This window comes from Dermacentor variabilis, chromosome 10, assembly GCF_050947875.1.
Source record: "Dermacentor variabilis isolate Ectoservices chromosome 10, ASM5094787v1, whole genome shotgun sequence".
Classification (NCBI taxonomy): Eukaryota; Metazoa; Arthropoda; class Arachnida; order Ixodida; family Ixodidae; genus Dermacentor; species Dermacentor variabilis.
The window spans coordinates 20,122,737-20,140,677 of NC_134577.1; the positions used below are offsets into that span (position 1 = coordinate 20,122,737).

The 17,941-nt window shown below is 49.0% G+C and overlaps 1 protein-coding gene across 1 annotated transcript in view; it reads left to right on the forward strand.

Moving 5' to 3' along the window:
• Positions 1–12,539: 12,539 nt before the first annotated feature.
• LOC142560078 (bone morphogenetic protein 4-like) overlaps positions 12,540–17,941 on the forward strand; it is a 76,722-nt gene continuing 71,320 nt past the window's right edge. Inside the window, exon 1 of the mRNA XM_075671874.1 lies at positions 12,540–14,664. Within this exon, the coding sequence (XP_075527989.1) occupies positions 14,310–14,664 (355 nt within the window). The 5' untranslated portion in view covers positions 12,540–14,309. The remainder of the gene's footprint in view (positions 14,665–17,941) is intronic.

Consider the following 17,941-nt stretch of genomic DNA (forward strand, 5'->3'; position numbering starts at 1 on the left):
GAAAAGGAAATTCACAGAAGAATAAAAATGGGTTGGATCGCGTACGGCCGACATTTTCAGCTCCTGAGTGGAAGCTTAGCGTTATCAATGAAAAGGAAGATGTACCGGCAGCGCGTTTTACCAGTGCTGACATATATGGAGCAGAGACTTGGAGACTGACAAAGAAGCTTGAGAACAAGGTAAGGACCGCGCAAAGAGCGATGGAACGAAGATTGCTAGGCATAACGTTAAGCGACAGAAAGAGAGCAGTTTGGATCACAGAGCAAACGGGTATAGGCGATATCCTAATTGACATCAAGAGGAAAAAATGGAGCTGGGCAGGTCATGTAATGCGCCGGTTAGATAACCGTTGGACCATTAGGGTTACAGAATGGATACCCAGAGAAGGAAAACGGAATCGAGGAGGACAAAAGACTAGGTGGAGCGATGGAATTGGGAAATTCGCGGGCGCTAGTTGGAATCGGTTGGCGCAGGACAGGGGTAATTGGAGATCGCAGCGAGGGGCCCTCGTCTTGCAGTGGACATGAAACACGCTGATTATGGTCATGATCGACTTATTGGAAAACTATGCAGGCTGCACAGATTTGAAAGGAAATGTTTCTTTACTCAACTTCCGGCCGTGGCATTGTCTTCATCAAATCTGACGAAGGTCGAGCCACGCCCAAAACGTTAGTGAAGACATTTCCTTTCATATCTGTGCCACGCGTACCTGCACATTCTTCCTATATACATAGTCTGTATGGCTGTACCATACAGACTGCGGGGTTGCGTGCCGATGCGTCACCCAACCGCCTCGCATATACATTGGTTCCCTTTTCTTTCCGCCTCACCGCAAGCGTCACAGCGCCTCTGACGTCACACTCGTAAGTCAGGATTAAAACACTGCGCGTACGGGCATTCTCCACACACAGGAAAAGCGCGGAAAACTGCATAGACAAAAAGGATCGCGCAGAACGCGGCCGCTGGCGCACACCGTCGTCGGGGCAGCCACGGCAAAAGCGGCTGCGCTTTCAGGCGGTTTCCCGATGTCGGTAGACGCAGTAAGAGCTCAGGAATTAAGAAGAAGAAAAGAAAAAGAACGAAAGACAGGGAGAGTCACGCACGACTTTTTTCGAATGCGGCTCACGCAGAATAAGGCCGACGCACCGCACAGAAGCCAGCGTGCAAACGACAGCGAGGTGACGTGACATGTGCTGCCACTGACGAAACAATCAGGCTATAGTGGCGAAAGAAAGCTGTTTAGAGTGGTTCCTGTTGCTAAATAGAATGCGGTTGAAGCGGAAAACGCTTACGCACATCCCATTTGCTAAGGCAATCGATGTTTTGCGAAGCGTTATAGAAGTGACGACATGGGGCTGCGCTATCTACCGGAGGCCGGATCACAAGCCAACCCCGGCCGGATCACAAGCCAATCCCGTCCCACTTGAACACTTCTTGACTAACGCAGCTTCAAGTTGCTCCTGTGGCAGCACAGCTACACTCGCTCTCGAGGAACCTTGCGCCTTCGTATGCCAACGCCGCGTGATTGTTTTACTCGGTGCGCTTCCTCGCCCTTGTTCGCGACATAACGATGCCTCTCTCGTCGCTCTATTACACTCCTTCACTCCTTTTTATAAGGGTTACAACGTGGTTTGCTACGGCGCGTGGCGTTTCTTTTAGTTCCGTCGATGAGTTCGCTCTCCTAAGGTGCCTAAATAAAAAGTTCCAAGGTAGCGCTATTCCTTTATCCAGCCGCCGTCACCCTCATCTTCTCTCTCTCCTGACACTGCTCGTGCCTGATTGGCTTAGCGCTGTCAAGTGGTATTGCAACTAATTAATTTTTTGTGTTAATGGTTGCAAAGCACGCTTTACGCCAGCACGCGGATGAATAAGAATTTACTATACGGAATACAGTTGGAAAACGAGTACGGATAATTCGTGTGGTACGACGCAAACTATATACAAGCTATTCGTTTTTGCACGCGTGGCGAGATATTTGGCACCTTTCTGGGGACGTCCATGTAGGAGGAGGATCAGAGGAAGATGAGAGCGTTAAAGGGAGAATGGCGCTACCTTGAATCTTACGCACTCAGACAAGAAACTTACGCAATCCAGACTTCCTGCGCCACCGCAACTACAGTGTTGCGTTGCAACGGCAGCAATGTCTCCAGTTATCGAGACCAAAAACTACGGGCATCGAACGCGGCCTGCAGAAAGCTAGCGGCACGCTCTGGAGAAAGCGGCTGCAACTTCAGAGGCCACCGGCATTCAAATGTACCTAGGTGTCATTCAAATGTACCAAAAGAGCCTAGGTGTCCTCCGACTTATTTATTAAGGCCTTAGATGACTGACGGGTCGAAAAATTGCTTGTACCATATATGGTTCCTTGTACTTTCTTGTAGCGCAGGCATAATGAGAGGAACGCGGGAAGGCAAATTAGACAAACACACAACGGTAAATTTCAACAACAGATTTACTTCCAGTTCCAGTATTTGTTTATCAATGAATCAAAGAGCTCGTTTATCTTTGTTCGCGTTGAACGTACACCCTTCTAAATAATCAGTGTTGCCACAAAAGAGTCTGCGTGTGGTTTTTCCGGTTTCGTTCATATTTGCCGAGCAATGTACACGTGTCTTATGACGTTCTGAGGAATATAGTAACTACGCCTGCGGAAAACTGAAAATAAATCTGTTGTTAAAATTTGCCGTTGTGTGTTCGTCTCATTTGCCTTTCCGCGTTCCTCTCATTCTGCCTGCGCTACAAGAAAGTACAAGGAACCATATTAAAAATTAAAATATGGGGTTGTACGTGCCAAAACCACTTTCTGGTTATGAGGCACGCTGTAGTGGAGGACTCCGGAAATTTCGACCACCTGGGGTTCTTTAACGTGCACCTAAATCTAAGTACACGGGTGTTTTCGCATTTCGCCCCCATCGAAACGCGGCCGCCGTGGCCGGGATACGATCCCGCGACCTCGTGCTCAGCAGCCTAACACCATAGCCACTGAGAAACCACGGCGGGTAAGGAACCATATATGTACAAGCCCATGCAGCTGCCCTCGTCATTCAGTGAACCTGGGCATGACTCTTAATGGTCTTCAGACTTGTCTCGACCGTTCTGACGTGTCATTAACCATGCAGAACCAGTGGCGATGTCTAGGTGACCGAAAAAGAGAACGAGTAAAGATTAAAAAAAGTAATTGGGAGTAAACGCATACGAATGAAAATGTGAAAGTATTTTTTTTTTATTATGGGATTTTACGTGCCAAAACCACGAACTGATTATGAGGCTCGCTCCAGTGAGGGACTCCGGAAATTTTGACCACCTGGGGTTCTTTAACGTGCACCAAAATCTAAGTACACGAGTGTTTTCGCACTTGGCCCCCATCGAAATGCGGCTGTCAAAGTAATTCAATGAATGTCTCGTGAGCGCGCAGGCTTTTGCCTTCATCCTTTTTAGCGTATGCTGAAGTAACTGTCAATTTTTATTTATTTATTTATTTATTTATTTATTTATTTATTTATTTATTTATTTATTTATTTATTTATTTATTTATTTATTTATTTATTTATTTAATCAATGCTGTCAAACCGCTACTGGGTGTCCTTAGAGGGAAGGCAAACAGAATATAAGAAAGCAAAGAAAGTTGGTGAGCACTAACTGCCGATACTATCTCAAACCACTCAAATGTTTTATTTCCAACAAAACTTGTTGGGGGTCCTCCAGGCAGAAAGCTGCGACATACAGCTTGAATGTGCCTGAGAGAGAGAGAGAGAGAGAGAGAGAGGAGAATTCAGGGAAGGCAGGGATGTTAACCAGTCAATAGTCTGGTTGGCTACCCTACACTGGGGGATGGGAGAAGGGGAAGAGAAAGAATGTGCCTGAAGGCCCCTTCACATGAAGGCCCTCACATATGTCAAAAAGAAGCCTTAAATTTGTGCTAACACATTTCCACAGCGCGTTCAAAAGCAAAGACATCATCTGAAGCAACAACAGACCTGGGCAAGTGGCTTTATATTTCAATTGCATATGGAAAAAAATATATATATAATCCAAATGCGTCAGTATGGGCATATTATATGGCTGAAGAACATAACCATGATTTATTTGCATATTCCGTCTTCCTGGGGCGCGTGCATATTGGCATTTATCAATTTTACTTTGACCTTTCGTTATCTGAAACGATCTATTTTATTCGCTATTTCTGTCTGCGCATCTCCGACAGGTCCAAACTATAAACAAGATTTTTGTTGCCGAGTCAACCCGTCGGTACCTGGAACATACAAGACGCGCGGCTAATCTCTTGAATTCTAACTTCCGTTTAAGTGACTTTCGGTTAGGACTCCAGACTACCGAGGCGTATACTGGAATACCTAGCTGATGAATGCTTCGCATGCAATAATAAGCTCGATATCCCACATATTGCATGCTACACACTTTTCCTAATGGGCCAGATTCTTTGATGAGCAGTCTTAATAGCGTTATCTATATGATCATTCCAGTTTATGTAGTGCCGCATCGTAACTGCCAAGTACTTAAATCAGCATGTATTTATCAAAAGGTGGTTACCTATGCAATAAAGGAAAGCATTATATGTCTTTCTTTTAGTCATGTAAGTACACGTTGGCTTTCTATAATGAATTTCCACGCTCCGTTTCACACACCATATGCCTACATCTTGCGAACATGTATTAATTTTAAGGTGGCCCTCAGCAGCAGCAACAACAGCGTAAATTACGCAGTCACTAGGGCAAAAATTTAATCTGTACGTTAGGCTCAGCAATTCTAGAAGCATCAATAATAAAAAAAGAAAGAAAAGCCTCAACCACCTACTTCAAATACTTTCCCGAAGCCAAAAACGGCCCAAGTACAAAAGAAATGGATTTGGCGTCCGTGACACCACAGTGATGTACAGGCGCTGGGGTCTCGATCGCGCGAACTTCCAAGTAATCGAATTCCGGCTATCGTATTACCCAATATTAAACTTCCTTCCGCTAAACGAGAGAAAACAACTCTAAAACCAAAATATTTCAGCAGTCAAAATTGATTGCGTTGCTCTCTATAGTGCCTTTTTAGGTGGATACGGAAAAGGGGTTAAGATGTCGTCAGCGCTGGGACGGCATGGTGCTAAAAGAAGAAACGTTTTTAATAACTGTACAACGAACAGGGGGAGCTTATAGAAGGAACAAACTAGCGAAATGAACCGGGATGGTCACAACGGTTTTTTTTTTTTTTCCTGTATTCCGCTCGTCACAACGTTAATGAACGATGAACTGAGGCGCTCGCCCGAAATCAATAATGGTCATTATCCGATCTATTTCTGCGTTGACAGCCGCATCGTTGAAAGGAATCTAACAAGCAGACGATAAGCAGCAAATAATTAACTACCCCTCGCCTCCAACTTGTGTTTCTTCTTCACATCGAGTTGTAAAAGAAAAATGACGCCCAAAATTGCACGCCAGTTGCTAAATCGGTATCATCGCTTTGAAGCGTTCGCTTCATTATTTTCTAAAAACAGACCTGCGGCGAGATAGAGATGAGATATCGAACGTTATAATATCCCACGAAGAGGCAAACGTAACGCGGAGTATCCGCAAAGTTGCCCTTCACCTTGGACTAAAAATAAATAAAGCAGTTGCTGCACCAAAAATACGCGGCTGCGTCTATCGTTTCGGAGAATTGTAGGTGTTTTCAAGGACGCTGCGGCAGATTGCGATTAAGGTGACGGACTTTCCTCCGCAGCCACAAGACGGCACTTCCAGAGGAAAATTGTTAGAGCGCCATGTGTTTACATTCAACGCTACGATGTCGATGACGACTTGTGATCTAGATTCTTGATCAGCCCTCTCCATCCCTACCACACCCCCTCGCTACAACTCCTCCGCTAGAAAACCACCGTATTTTACTGTATATAACACACGTTTTATATTTGTTTGTTGTTTTGTTGTGTTTTTATTTATTTTCGCCGGCGCGTCTTATACAACGGCGCGTCTTACGTATGAAATTTACCCTAATCCCACTTGACAGTTGTCTTTTACTGTTGTGCTGACATCTAAAGGCTTCCACCCATGATTGTTTTTGGTAAAGACGATGCCCAAGAAGCTTTGAAACCAGGGCTAATGCGAAAGAGTGGATAGACGAGCAGACGATGTCCATCTGGCTAGGCAAGCACTTTTCCCGGCGAACGAAAGGCTTCTTCCGTGAAAAAATAATGACCTTCTGGTGGTGATGTACCTCTGTAAAGGGCGTTCTGGTGCACATTGTATAAGACGTACGTTTTATACAAGGTACGTCTTATAATAAACGTATTCGCAAAAATTAATGTCGTTTAGGGGGCGAGGCGGAAGGCGCGTATTATAGATTGAAAAATACGGTAATAATATTAATTAAACGTTCTTATGGTGACGGACTCGCAAGAAGCATGCAGAAGGTATATATATGAACGGAAGGATCGGAAAGGCAGCACTTCAGATCTTGAACACTTCAGGTCTTGAATACCGAGATAGAAGCAGCACAAATCCTCTGGACGCTGGGACACGAGTCTCTCGCGGGGAACCAGGCGGCGCACGCCGCGTCTCGACATCATGCAAGCCGAGCCATCTCCGACACGCAGAGAACACGGACCAACGACTGTGACGAGGATGATGAACGGATATCCAAGAAGTACTCGGATATCTTGGCTAGGCAAGCACTTTTCCCGGCGAACGAACAGAAGCAGAGGCGTCGCTACCCGCCCGCGCATAAGACGATTAGTAGGGACCAAGCGGTAACCTGGAGAAGACTACAGGTTGCAACCAACCCACACGGAACACCCACTGCTGCACGCCATGTATCCGGGCACCTACGGGCGAGACTGCAAGTACTGCCCGCCGGACACGCCCAACACCTTGCGCCATATGGTGCTTGGGTGCAGGAATAATCGAGAAGCACCACCATCATCATCACCACTAGGCGATAACATGCAGAAAGAGGCGGATTCAGAAGAAGAATTGGAAGACCAGTGGGAGGCTCTGCTGGTGACGCAAGACCCTGAGAGCCAGCTGCGGTTGGTGAACAGGGCTCGGGCGGCGGCAGCGACCCATGGCTACCTGGACTGAGGAGGCCTACCACCTTTGGGCTCAAGAAGCCTGGTCTAACAATAAAGTATCTATCTATCTATCTATCTATCTATCTATCTATCTATCTATCTATCTATCTATCTATCTATCTATCTATCTATCTATCTATCTATCTATCTATCTATCTATCTATCTATCTCATTCTCTCTCTCTCTATTCGACACATATACAAGTGATATAGTCGTCGTATTATTCACGCTGTGATCATGCACCCGAATGAATCCCTTAACAGTCAAGACAATATTTACGGTTCTTGTGCGAAAATATAATACTAGTCTATGCACATTTGCTAATTTGAGCGTCCTATCTCGAACAAAAAAAAATTTTTTTTTTTTCTTCGCGGCACTAGGTTTACGAAGTCAATCAGTGCTGCATCCGGCACCAACCATCTCTTTCGCTGTGACCGTCGTTCACGAAAAAAAAAAAGAAAAACTTTTCGCTGCTTGCCCTCCCCTTCACTCTCCCTTCGACCTAAGTGATCTCACGCACTGCTTCGGGCAGTTGCTAATATCCATCTGACACAAAAAATTTACAGATGCGAGCAAATAATATGTTCCTGGCAGGATTCCTCGACGTTTTATAGCGGCGTCATTGCTGGTGACTAGGCACCTCGGTTAAAAAAAAAGAAATGCAACGATGATTAGGATACCCCTTAATGTGAAATTTGGGCACATCTCTATACGTGTTTTTTATTTCGCGTGTCAATATTTTGCATTGTCATTTTGTACATGGTTTATATGAGGAAGAGAACCCTGCGAGTAGCGTAGCTGGCGCGGACAATCTGTCTCGTGTGGCACATTGCAAACGGAGACAAGAGGGTGCGTCTGCCTCGCTAATCGGAAGATCGCGAGAGGCAGAGCGTGGGTCACGCGTGGGTGCGATGCACAGCTGCCGCACAGACAGACCTCCGCTCACGCAGCACTTTGTTTCCATGCAGACGACGCGCGCTACTCTGGCGCCATATTGTAGCCATCCTCGCCGCACAGCCCGTCTTGCACGGCTCTTCGCTTCGGGGAAGTCGTGCCACCAGTGCCAGCGGCGGCAACACCCAAGGGAGCGTCACATCTGGTCTTACTCGTAGCCGCTCGCCGTCACCTCTTGCAGGGAGCAGTGTTCCCGTCGCACACGCTGGTACCGCTGGACTGACCTCAGCAGCTGACGCCAAAGTGCGAGTGCCGCTAAAAGACAGGTAGTCAAAGATTAGGGTCGCCTACAATTTTTTTTTTTCTCACGCTCCTCCAGTTTCCGCATCATGGTTCCGCTGCACACTCCTCTCCGCTTTCCTCCTCGCGTCTTTCACCCCCCGTTGCGCTCCGCGTTCGCTTTCATCTTTCGCTATGCTCGTTTGCTCGGTTACGCCGCCGCCGGCGCCGACGCTCACCGAAGGAAAAGCTGCCCTCTAAAAACGGTTTTCACTTTTTTATGCTCTTTCACATGTTTCCGTGGGCTTCGCTTACATTTAAGGATGCTTGAACATCCGAACTTCTGAATACGAATTGAATGGCAAATATTATTCGATTCGAAAAATAACTATTCGAAACTGTCGAACCTTCGTTCGGGACGAAAATCGACGCAAGCGGTGACTCTTCACAAACGGAGACTGCTCGAAATAATTCCCCTGCAGAAGGGCACTCCTGATTGCAGCAAAGAGGGCTGGCTGCGACCAACGCGTCTCACAACCAACAGCCCCAGCTCAACTTTCTCTCGGCGTTTGCCAGAGAGGGCGGCATCGTAGGCAGACTGTAACCCTGTGACCACGGTTCAGTTTATTCCCTTCCCTTCTACACATTTCCCAAGACAGGCTAAGGAGTCATCCCTATCTCAGTAAACATATATCCATCCACCCACCTTTAACCCTTCATGGACGAGTGTTAATTGCCTACAGGAAACATACTAAGATTTCTTTTCTTCCTGAATTTCGACATTAAGCACGAAGTTTCTGGCTACACTGAATGACAGGCAGCATGCGTCATTTGTGCGCTTAATGCGGGAACATAGGACGAGGAAGATGTTTGGCACGCGGCTCGCTTTGTTTTTTTTTTTTTTTCTTTTGAGAGAATGATCACACGAGACAAACCGATACAAGATCTCTGGCTGCAGTGGTTTCACACACGTGATGAGATACGAACACCTTTAGGTTATCTCATTTACACGATCATCAGTCGGCAGGAGGATCAGTCGTCGACTATCAAATGCCCTCAACATAAACATTTATGTTTTACTTGGCTTAGAAGCAGGGTGTCGAACAGAAGAAAAAATACCGCTTTGGTTCGGGTTCAACGCACTCTTTCGTTCCCGTTAAGTTCCGGTTGGGCGAAATAAAATTTTATAACGGTTAGCGAACCGCTTCGCAAAACTCATTTTATCCTGCCATATGGTGCTTTGCTGCATAGCACCATCGACTTGGGGAAATTTTCGTGTAAATATTAGAGAGAGGGGCAATTAGTGAAAACCCCTGTGTCAGCGTAAGGTCGGCCTAGCTTCCACACTCGTTACTTTTTGACAGTTAATTTTCGCTTTGCCCCAGGTTTCTCTTGTTAATGTATACAGGACTGCAGCGGTTAGCGAATTATGTGCCGTGTGTACTATGGGGTGTCGAACACGGCGCAAATTCAGATTGTACTGCACAAGTTACAGCTTCAAACTTCTAGGCTGCAGCAAAGAAAGAAGCCAGCACACGACGGTTTGTGCTGAACTATATATACGTCGACCTTTCTTTGCGCATCTGCACGTGACCCGTAGTCTTTTCTTTTTTTTTTTTTTTGCGCTGGCCGAGGGCGGACGAAGAATTCAAGAACACGCACACTGTGCTCCACGAATAATTTATACAACTGGAAGATCGGCGTACACTGCTTGCACTATGCACCAAACGCGCGCTGAACAATTTCGTGTGCCGTTTACAGCCGCGGTTACCGCTGAGTGAGAAGGTGACGGCATTTACTGGTCACGCAGCTCAATTTATCCTTCCCTTAAGAGAGCGTCTTTTCCGCTCTCCGTGTTTATCCAGTTTTGGTAACAAGTTGACCTAACGGCGGAATCGGGAGCGTCACCAGAAATGTTGATTCTGCCGAGCCCCCGAAACAACTTTTTCGGCGGCGGGACACAAGTGTCATGAGCGACTTCAGAAGTGCAAGCGTCTCTGCCGAGGAGGCCGTAGTTACCAGTACATACACCTGTCGTCTGTCCCTATTCTTGTACACAACGTAACACGTAAGCCGTAACAATCTGCTAGCAGGGTGTGCCGACCGAAGTAGTAGCTATTCGAACAATCGTGCAAACTGCTGAGCACCTGTTGTCGCCTTATATGTTTGAACCGTTTCGTGCGAAACCGATAACTGTTACTTCTTTTTTTTTTTCGGTTCAGGTTCGGTGCGGGTTCAGATACGTTCCAAAATATCGGTTCGGATTTGGCTTCGATTCCACCCAAAATTACAGTTCGGGTACGGTTTTCGGTTCTGGTTCGGTTTTGGTGCCACACCCGATTTAGAAAGGAAAAATAATATTTATATTCGACCTTTCCAAGGTCGTTTATATGAAATGTGCAATTTCTATTCGTAAACTGCACTATCTAAACTCTTCATTTCTCTTTTATCGCCGTCTGGCGCACCGCCGCTTCTGTGCGCATTCGGCCTTTTCGTGTTTTACGGTTGAAAACGCGAAACCAAGTCTAAACGTACGTCATCTCAGTCGGACAACAGCGTGCGCGTACGAGAACAGCCAGTGAGCATTACATACGGGTCCTCGCGCGACAACAACGTTTTTTGGCACTTTGCTCTGCAAACCACCTAGACTTACCATTTCACGTAACCAGGGCGACGCGAGACGGCTTCCCAGCCGGCACACTGAGGAAGCGGTATTCCTAAAGTTTTCTTTGCCGCACTACTGAACAGCCACGCCGTGAAGTCGAACTCGCGTTTCGCCAGCAGCGAGCTTTGCGACTTGCAACTCGCATGCGAGTGAATTACTGAGCTGCTTACGACAAAGCTTTTGTAAGATGACATTTAGAAGCCATCACTGTTACTTACGGGCGATTGGCAACGTTTTGTTCCAGAGGAGGAACACAAATGCAGAGTATAGTGTCACGTAGAATTAAATATATGTTAAAGGTATCTTATAGCCATATTAAAAAGCACCAACGGAGCATAAGAAACAGCATATATACTGGGAAGAGGAAGAACAGGTATGCTGTCTTGTTTAAGAAAGAAATGCTGACGGAAGACAGGAAACAATCGGTGCGAGAAAACATTCTGACTTTGAAAGTACAAGCTTCTAACCTTTTGTGAATTATGATGTTAATGGTGCAAAAGAGAATCATTTGCTGGAAAGTAGCCTCATTCCAAAGAGTTCTTTCAGCCGCTCAAGCAAGCGCTCAGTATTGCCACAACGTCATCAACCGGTGACGCTTTTCGCACCGTCGTCGTGCGAAGCCATTAAAAAGCTGCACCGCTACCTTTCATTAGAAACAAAACTGCTAGTCAGGCCAAACGGACCTCTCATAACCTCATAATTTCTCGTCCCATACAGCGGCTGTCCGCGGGCCGTATACTACTCATTCATGTGCGTCACTGGCGCGTCACAAAGTTGCGCCCCGTTGCCCGTGGCAACGGTACGAAGCCTCCTTCAAACGTTCGTGCAATCCTCGGCCGACCCCGGAAAAATGTGCCTTGCAGGAGAACGATCTCTTTCCGCAACCTTTCGATGGTATCTGTGGATGCGACAGAGTGTCGAGCGCATTCGATATCTCACGGCGTGACTTCAAGCACTCAGCGCCCCGAGCCTTCCGGTGATGGGGTCATCAGGCGAATGGACGCTTAGGAATTTTTGCGCTCCGCAAATTGACGACGGAGCAATCAAACGTGGCGTACAGGAAATTGATGCAGCGGACCGCCGCTATTTCCGTATCGAAAGGCGTCGCAACAGGTTGAACGTTAGAAGTGGCGGTGGTGCAATGCCATGTTGCGGCGGGTGAGGGCGGGCCCCAACCACAGCGTGGGCGCGCGCGCACGCGCACAATCAAACACTGGCGTCGAACGCTACGATTTCGCCCAGAGGGAAAACAAATTGTCCCAACTGTCAATTCCTCGTTGTCCGGCGTCTTCCCTCTCCCGGCGTTTCCCACTTTCCGTGTTGGTCCTTTCGAGTCGACATACCTCTTTTTCGTCGCCTAAACGGAGAACGAGAAGAAAAAGAAACAGAGAACGAAGAAGAATGGGAGGCACGACGGGAGAGGAACGGGAAAGTTCAAACGTCACTTGCGGCACCGTCCAATGGCGACGCCTCCCTTGCACTCCGCCTGACGTCGCGTGCTCTGAAGAAACAGGCAGCATCGGCGGTGGCGACGAGCAAGCACCCGTTGTACGACAGAGAGAAGGTGGGGAGAGGGTACGGGGTGGCGGGCAAAGAGGAGGTGTTCTTCGTGGGAGGGCAGGAGACTGCCGCCGCACGGACCGTGGCGGTGGCGGGACGAGGGCTAGCAGAGAGGCGAGGAGGAGAGCCGCCTCGCTCTACCTGAAAACTTGTCGTCTCGGCACGTGCCAAAGTCGTCTCGCGTCTCGTCCACTGCGAGCACGCACGCCGGACGGAGCAGCCGTCGTCGCCGACACGCCGCAGACCGGTCTCGCGAGTACGGGACAAGCGCCCGGTCGGCCGGTCGGCCTCCGCGAACACGACGCAGGGCTCGCTCACCGCCGCCGCTGAACCACCGGTGAGTCACGGACGGCCCAGAAGCTCGAGCCAGGAGTACGAAGGAGCGTTTTCGTCTCGCTCCTCGAAACCGCTCTGCGATGCACAGCTGCTGAACAGCAAGGTTCCTGCCCCTCGGCGCCGGCGGAACCTCCGTGAAGACATGCCCGCAGCGTCACCGCGTTGCTTCGTACCGTCTGTGTGCATCACCAGGCGGGACTCTCGGACGAGCCCTCCAGCTGGTTCGCAAGACTCGCTCCATCCTCTTGTTATTTAGGCGTACGGCTCACGAGAAAGAAAGTGGGGTGACTCCGAGTGGGACCGCGGGCAATGTGCGTTGCGGGGGACGCTACGTTACGGCATCGCTATATCGGCGTTCCCGAAGAGCGCGGTTTCGTCGTCGCATCGGCTGGTGGTCGCCGCCGCAGTCGCCCGTCGGGAGGAATAGTAACCGCCGTGCTGCAGTTGCCGACTGGTGTGAGAAAAGCGACTGTGCTCGAGCCGATCGCGCGTCGGTCTCCTCTTCCGCTTCGCTTCGACGTCGAGCCCAGATCTTCGCACCGTGGAGAACGAGCGACCGTTGAGTGTCTGTGAGACCTTCGGTGACGTGGAGCCTTCTCCCGCTTTTGTGACGTGCGTGCCGAGAATAGTGACGGGCCAGTGAACACCATTATGTGTATATAGGAAAAGGAAAACTTTGTGAAAGTTAGGTCGATTGTTCGCATCTCACGTCTTTCCCGCTCTAAGGCGCTTTCTCCAGTACGACGGAGCCAGTACGAGTACAGCTCGCGTCGTGGCGAGTGACCGGTGTGAGAATTTCTCTGGCTGCAACCATTGAGCTTGCGCAAAGAAACCAGGAGCGGAAACTCGCGCCTTACAGAAACTTCAAAAACTACTACTGCAGTATAACGTGCGTGACGGGTTACGGTAAGTCGACGAACACGCGGAAAGCCGCAGCGACCGACTGCCGACTACACCCACACTTGAGCGGCGCCATCAGCCCTGGGATTCAGAGCACGTATTCGCGTCGACCGTACAGCAAGCAAGACTGACTACGCGGAGGATATTTTTTTTTTTCTAGGGCATTCCTGGAAAGTATTTAGGGTTGGTGACAGTGAGCGCAGATCAAATCCTAGAGGGAAATCTTGACCCATCTAAGACGACGACCACGCGCCCCAGTCCTTAGAGACAAGACGCTCTGGATGCAAGGATACTCTCTCTCTCGGGGACTAACTAGTGCGTTCGACTGAGGACGACAAGCAACAAGAACCTGGACGTGTACCTCGCGCGGCATATCCAATCGTGTGCCACCGGTGACCTGCGGTTGCATCGCAGAAGGAATCCCGTCGAACCTTGCGGAAGCCAGTGCAAGAAGAAGGTAACTGCGACGCAGTCTCCCACGTAAACGGGCACCATCGGACGGGCAGTAGAGGCGAACGACCGTCACCCAAAATCGGGGACAATAAACCCGCGGCAAAAGGCAGGCATGCGCAATCGGCCGGAGGCGCCCAACTCGGCCTGATCGCGTCCATGCTGTGTCCCGTCCTGGCGGTGTCGTGGGCGCTGCTGGTGGCGGCGGTGCTTCCCTCCGGGTGCCGGGCCAGGGCCGCAACGGGCGGCGGCGGCGACGACCCGGAGCGCGCCCGCGCCATCGAACTCATCAAGGGCCGCATACTGGCCGACCTGGGACTGTCCAGCGCGCCCACGGGCCACGGCCGCGCGGCCTCCAACAAGCTGCACTTGGATCACATGATGCGCGTGTACCGGCGCAGCCTGCACCGCTCGCCCGAGGAAGGCGGCGGACGGAGCCGCGGACGCGGCAGGAAGGGCCTCGCCCGCGGAGCCGCCAAGGAGGTCACGCACTACTACAGCTTTAAGAGCGAAGGTGAGTCCTTGGAAGGCCGGCTAAGCTGGCGCGTCGCACAGCGCGCACACCTTTCCCGGCACGACAGTTCGTTCTATATGTGTAGATTTCCACAACGACCTTAACCGGTGTTGAACTAGAATGCGCGCACGCGTGAGCACGTGCTCTAGAGCACGAAGAGAAGAGTACCTGGAACTGAATTCACAAAGCCTTTTTTGTTGTTGTTTGTTCGTAAGTGCTCCTTGCTGTTGGCTCGACTTTTTTTTCTTACGAACAATGCTAGCATACGAGTTTTTCTTTTATTTTGTGCGTGTGTAAGAGGGCTGCCTTTTTTGCAACTTCTTGCACGTGTTCTGGCTATGTAAACTGTGGGAAAGTCTATACAGCTGCCGGACAGACGCTGGTTTGACGTGCGCCACTGACTCCGTTTAAGCGCTCAGAGTAAATGCTTTGGAGGAGTCTTTCTGTTAAAGCCCATCGTGTATGAGCATTCTGTGCGTCACGTTGGCCAGCTTATGTACAGCATCGACAAGGATAGACGATAAAGGCCGCTGCGAGCGCTACGGCTACGGACCAATGGCGCTCGGCTGCTGGTCCGTCGTACAGTCAGATTGTATAACTGCTCACGCTGTAGTACGGCCCCGCCTCTGCAAGGAACGGTGAGTTATCTCAGCCGCGACGCCTCAATAATCCAATACGTCGGATGGAAAGATGCGTGAAATCGCCGGCTGGGTTCTAGCCATATACGACCATTGGTGTGATCCTTACATTCAGCGCTGACAGCGCATATTTGGTCATTTATAAACACCGATACCACATGCGTAACAGCGAGCGAAGAAGTGACTGAGTGCGTCTGATTGGCGACCGAAGCAGGATATAGTAGTTCCATCAGTATCGCTCTCCGAATTGCTCGACAAAACACCGGGCGCATACATTTACGTGAAACAGGACATCAGGAGTGATAGTACGTCACTTGTCCAAAGAGGGCACGATGCACGTCAGTGCCGGCGTCGAATTCCTCCATTAAAATGTGCAATGTTTCCTTTTCTTTTTCGAAGCCGCTGTTGCTCGGCCTAAGAATTAGAAAACAAAAGAAAGAAAGGAACAGCTAAAGGAAGATCACGAGATTGCAAGAAAAAACAAAAGGAAATGGCGGGAGGGGGGGGGGAGAAGGGGGCACATGGTTACAATCCCAATTCATTCAAAGCAGCAACTTCGTTGGTTTTCGAGGCGTGGCGCGTTTGGCTCCGGAGACTTCATTTGTCCTTGTTTTCCGAAGCCCAGCGGGAATCGCTGCCTTTCCTCCACGAAGCAGGAACACCGCGATCGGTGTGTCGCGCGCTTACGTAGTTCGTTGAGCTCGACGGCTCGCGCGCAGGGAGCGTTAATCTGCTTAGAACAACAGCGGCCCGCTCAGCTTCTCCGGCACGGCAAAAAAAAAAAAATAATAATAAAGCCGCGGAGGCTGTTTTTCCCCGCAGTGTCGTTCCTCCAAGAGAACAGGTTCAGCGATCCGAGCTTTGGTTTCTTTCGCTCACCTTAATCATTTGGCTGAAACTTGAGGAATACGGCTCCACAGCCACCGCCATTACTCTAAAAAAACCCTCGGTTCTTTGATACGAACGTTTGTTTATCCAGCTCCACAAGAATCCCGATTTCCCGACACTTTTCTCCAGTTTCGGATGTCTTAATTGTACTTCACAGAGAATTATTTCGAGTATTTTCTACTGCGCCATTTGCATGGTATTGCCAATACGTCACTACAGTAATACTACCCAGAGAGGATACAGCACGAATATAGTAAAACCAAAAGCTTACTCATTAAACCCACAGACAGTAAACAAGCGAGAGAATATATTGTTAATTAGCTAAACATTCTTTTAAACATCTCCTAAGGCAGATATGGCAACAATTCCACGTATGCAGTTCGGTTGCTTGCATAGGAAGTATTAATTTGAAATGGAACGAAATTGAAGTATTCATTTCCGTAATTAGCAACCTTGCTAATTACTGATTATTTACATTACGGCATACATCGCACCAGAAAACTGAAGCCGGACGGTGCTCGAAGTGAGTTCACTTAATAATGTATATACGTTCGCGCTCTCCGTAGCTTTATCCTGCAGCGTGAAAAGCGCACTACCTTCATAAAACTGTAATATACGTGCAGAGCCAGCGCAAATCGTCGGAAGTTTTGAGCATGGATATCTCGAAACACTGTAAAATAATTTACACCCTAAAAAGTGAAAAAGGGTGTAAATGTGTCTATAACTCACACCCTTAGGGTGTTATCTATATAACGGACACCCTAAGGGTGTGAGTTATAGACACATTTACACCCTTTTTCACTTTTTAGGGTGTAAATTATTTTACAGTGAACCGGTGCTGTCTCACGATGTCTGCAAGATGAAAAACAGCAGCAGCTTTCACCAGACTCGCACTGCTACTGCTACGCGTATGGTAAATTAACTGTAGAGGTTAATAACTTACACTGTTTCACTACACAAGTGAGAGAGATGTGCTTTGCCGAAGTGACTAAGACCTTCCTACGAAACCAAATTGCTTAGTCAAAGCTGTGCTGTTATGCCACGGACGATTTTAACATTGGCCGAATTAAAGCTAAGTCAAAACAACCTTTTTATGTACGCGCTACGACGCCACAGTTTCGACGACGACGACGCCATCGTCGAAGCCACAGTTTCGTATCACGATTACTCGAACAAGATCATGGCGCTGGCAGCAAAAGCGCCGTGCACGGCGGTGGAGGACAACGCGGCACGATCACGTGTTGGGCCGACTTTTCACGGCTTCACTTTCGATACGCAATGCTCCCTCGCAGTTTTTTCTTTCCTTTACGGCTCGCAAATTGAGAACGACACGCTACAAAGAAACAGGCGTTGGGTGGCGCCCTCGCAAGGCAAACGGTGCCTCCATACAAATACCATTAACTGCTATGCACGTGTTCCGATTACCTGCCGGAATGGCCTCACAACTATATAACGCCGAGCCAGGAAGTGTGTGTGTGTGGGGGGGGGGGGGGGGGGGGGGATGTATACGCAAGATACGCGGGACAGAGTTGCCTACAATAATTACTAGAGGGAACCCCGGCGCTGCAACCGTTCAACCACCACCGGAATGATGGGATGCACATGGATTTGTCTGATCTTCGTGTTTGTGGATTGGGATGTTCTTGTGACTTTGTTCATTACGCTTCATTTGACTTTGTTCTCGCAAATTGCAGAGCAGTCCGTACTTCTCGAAGTGCAGGAGACGCTGCGAACACGCACAATCGTTACTA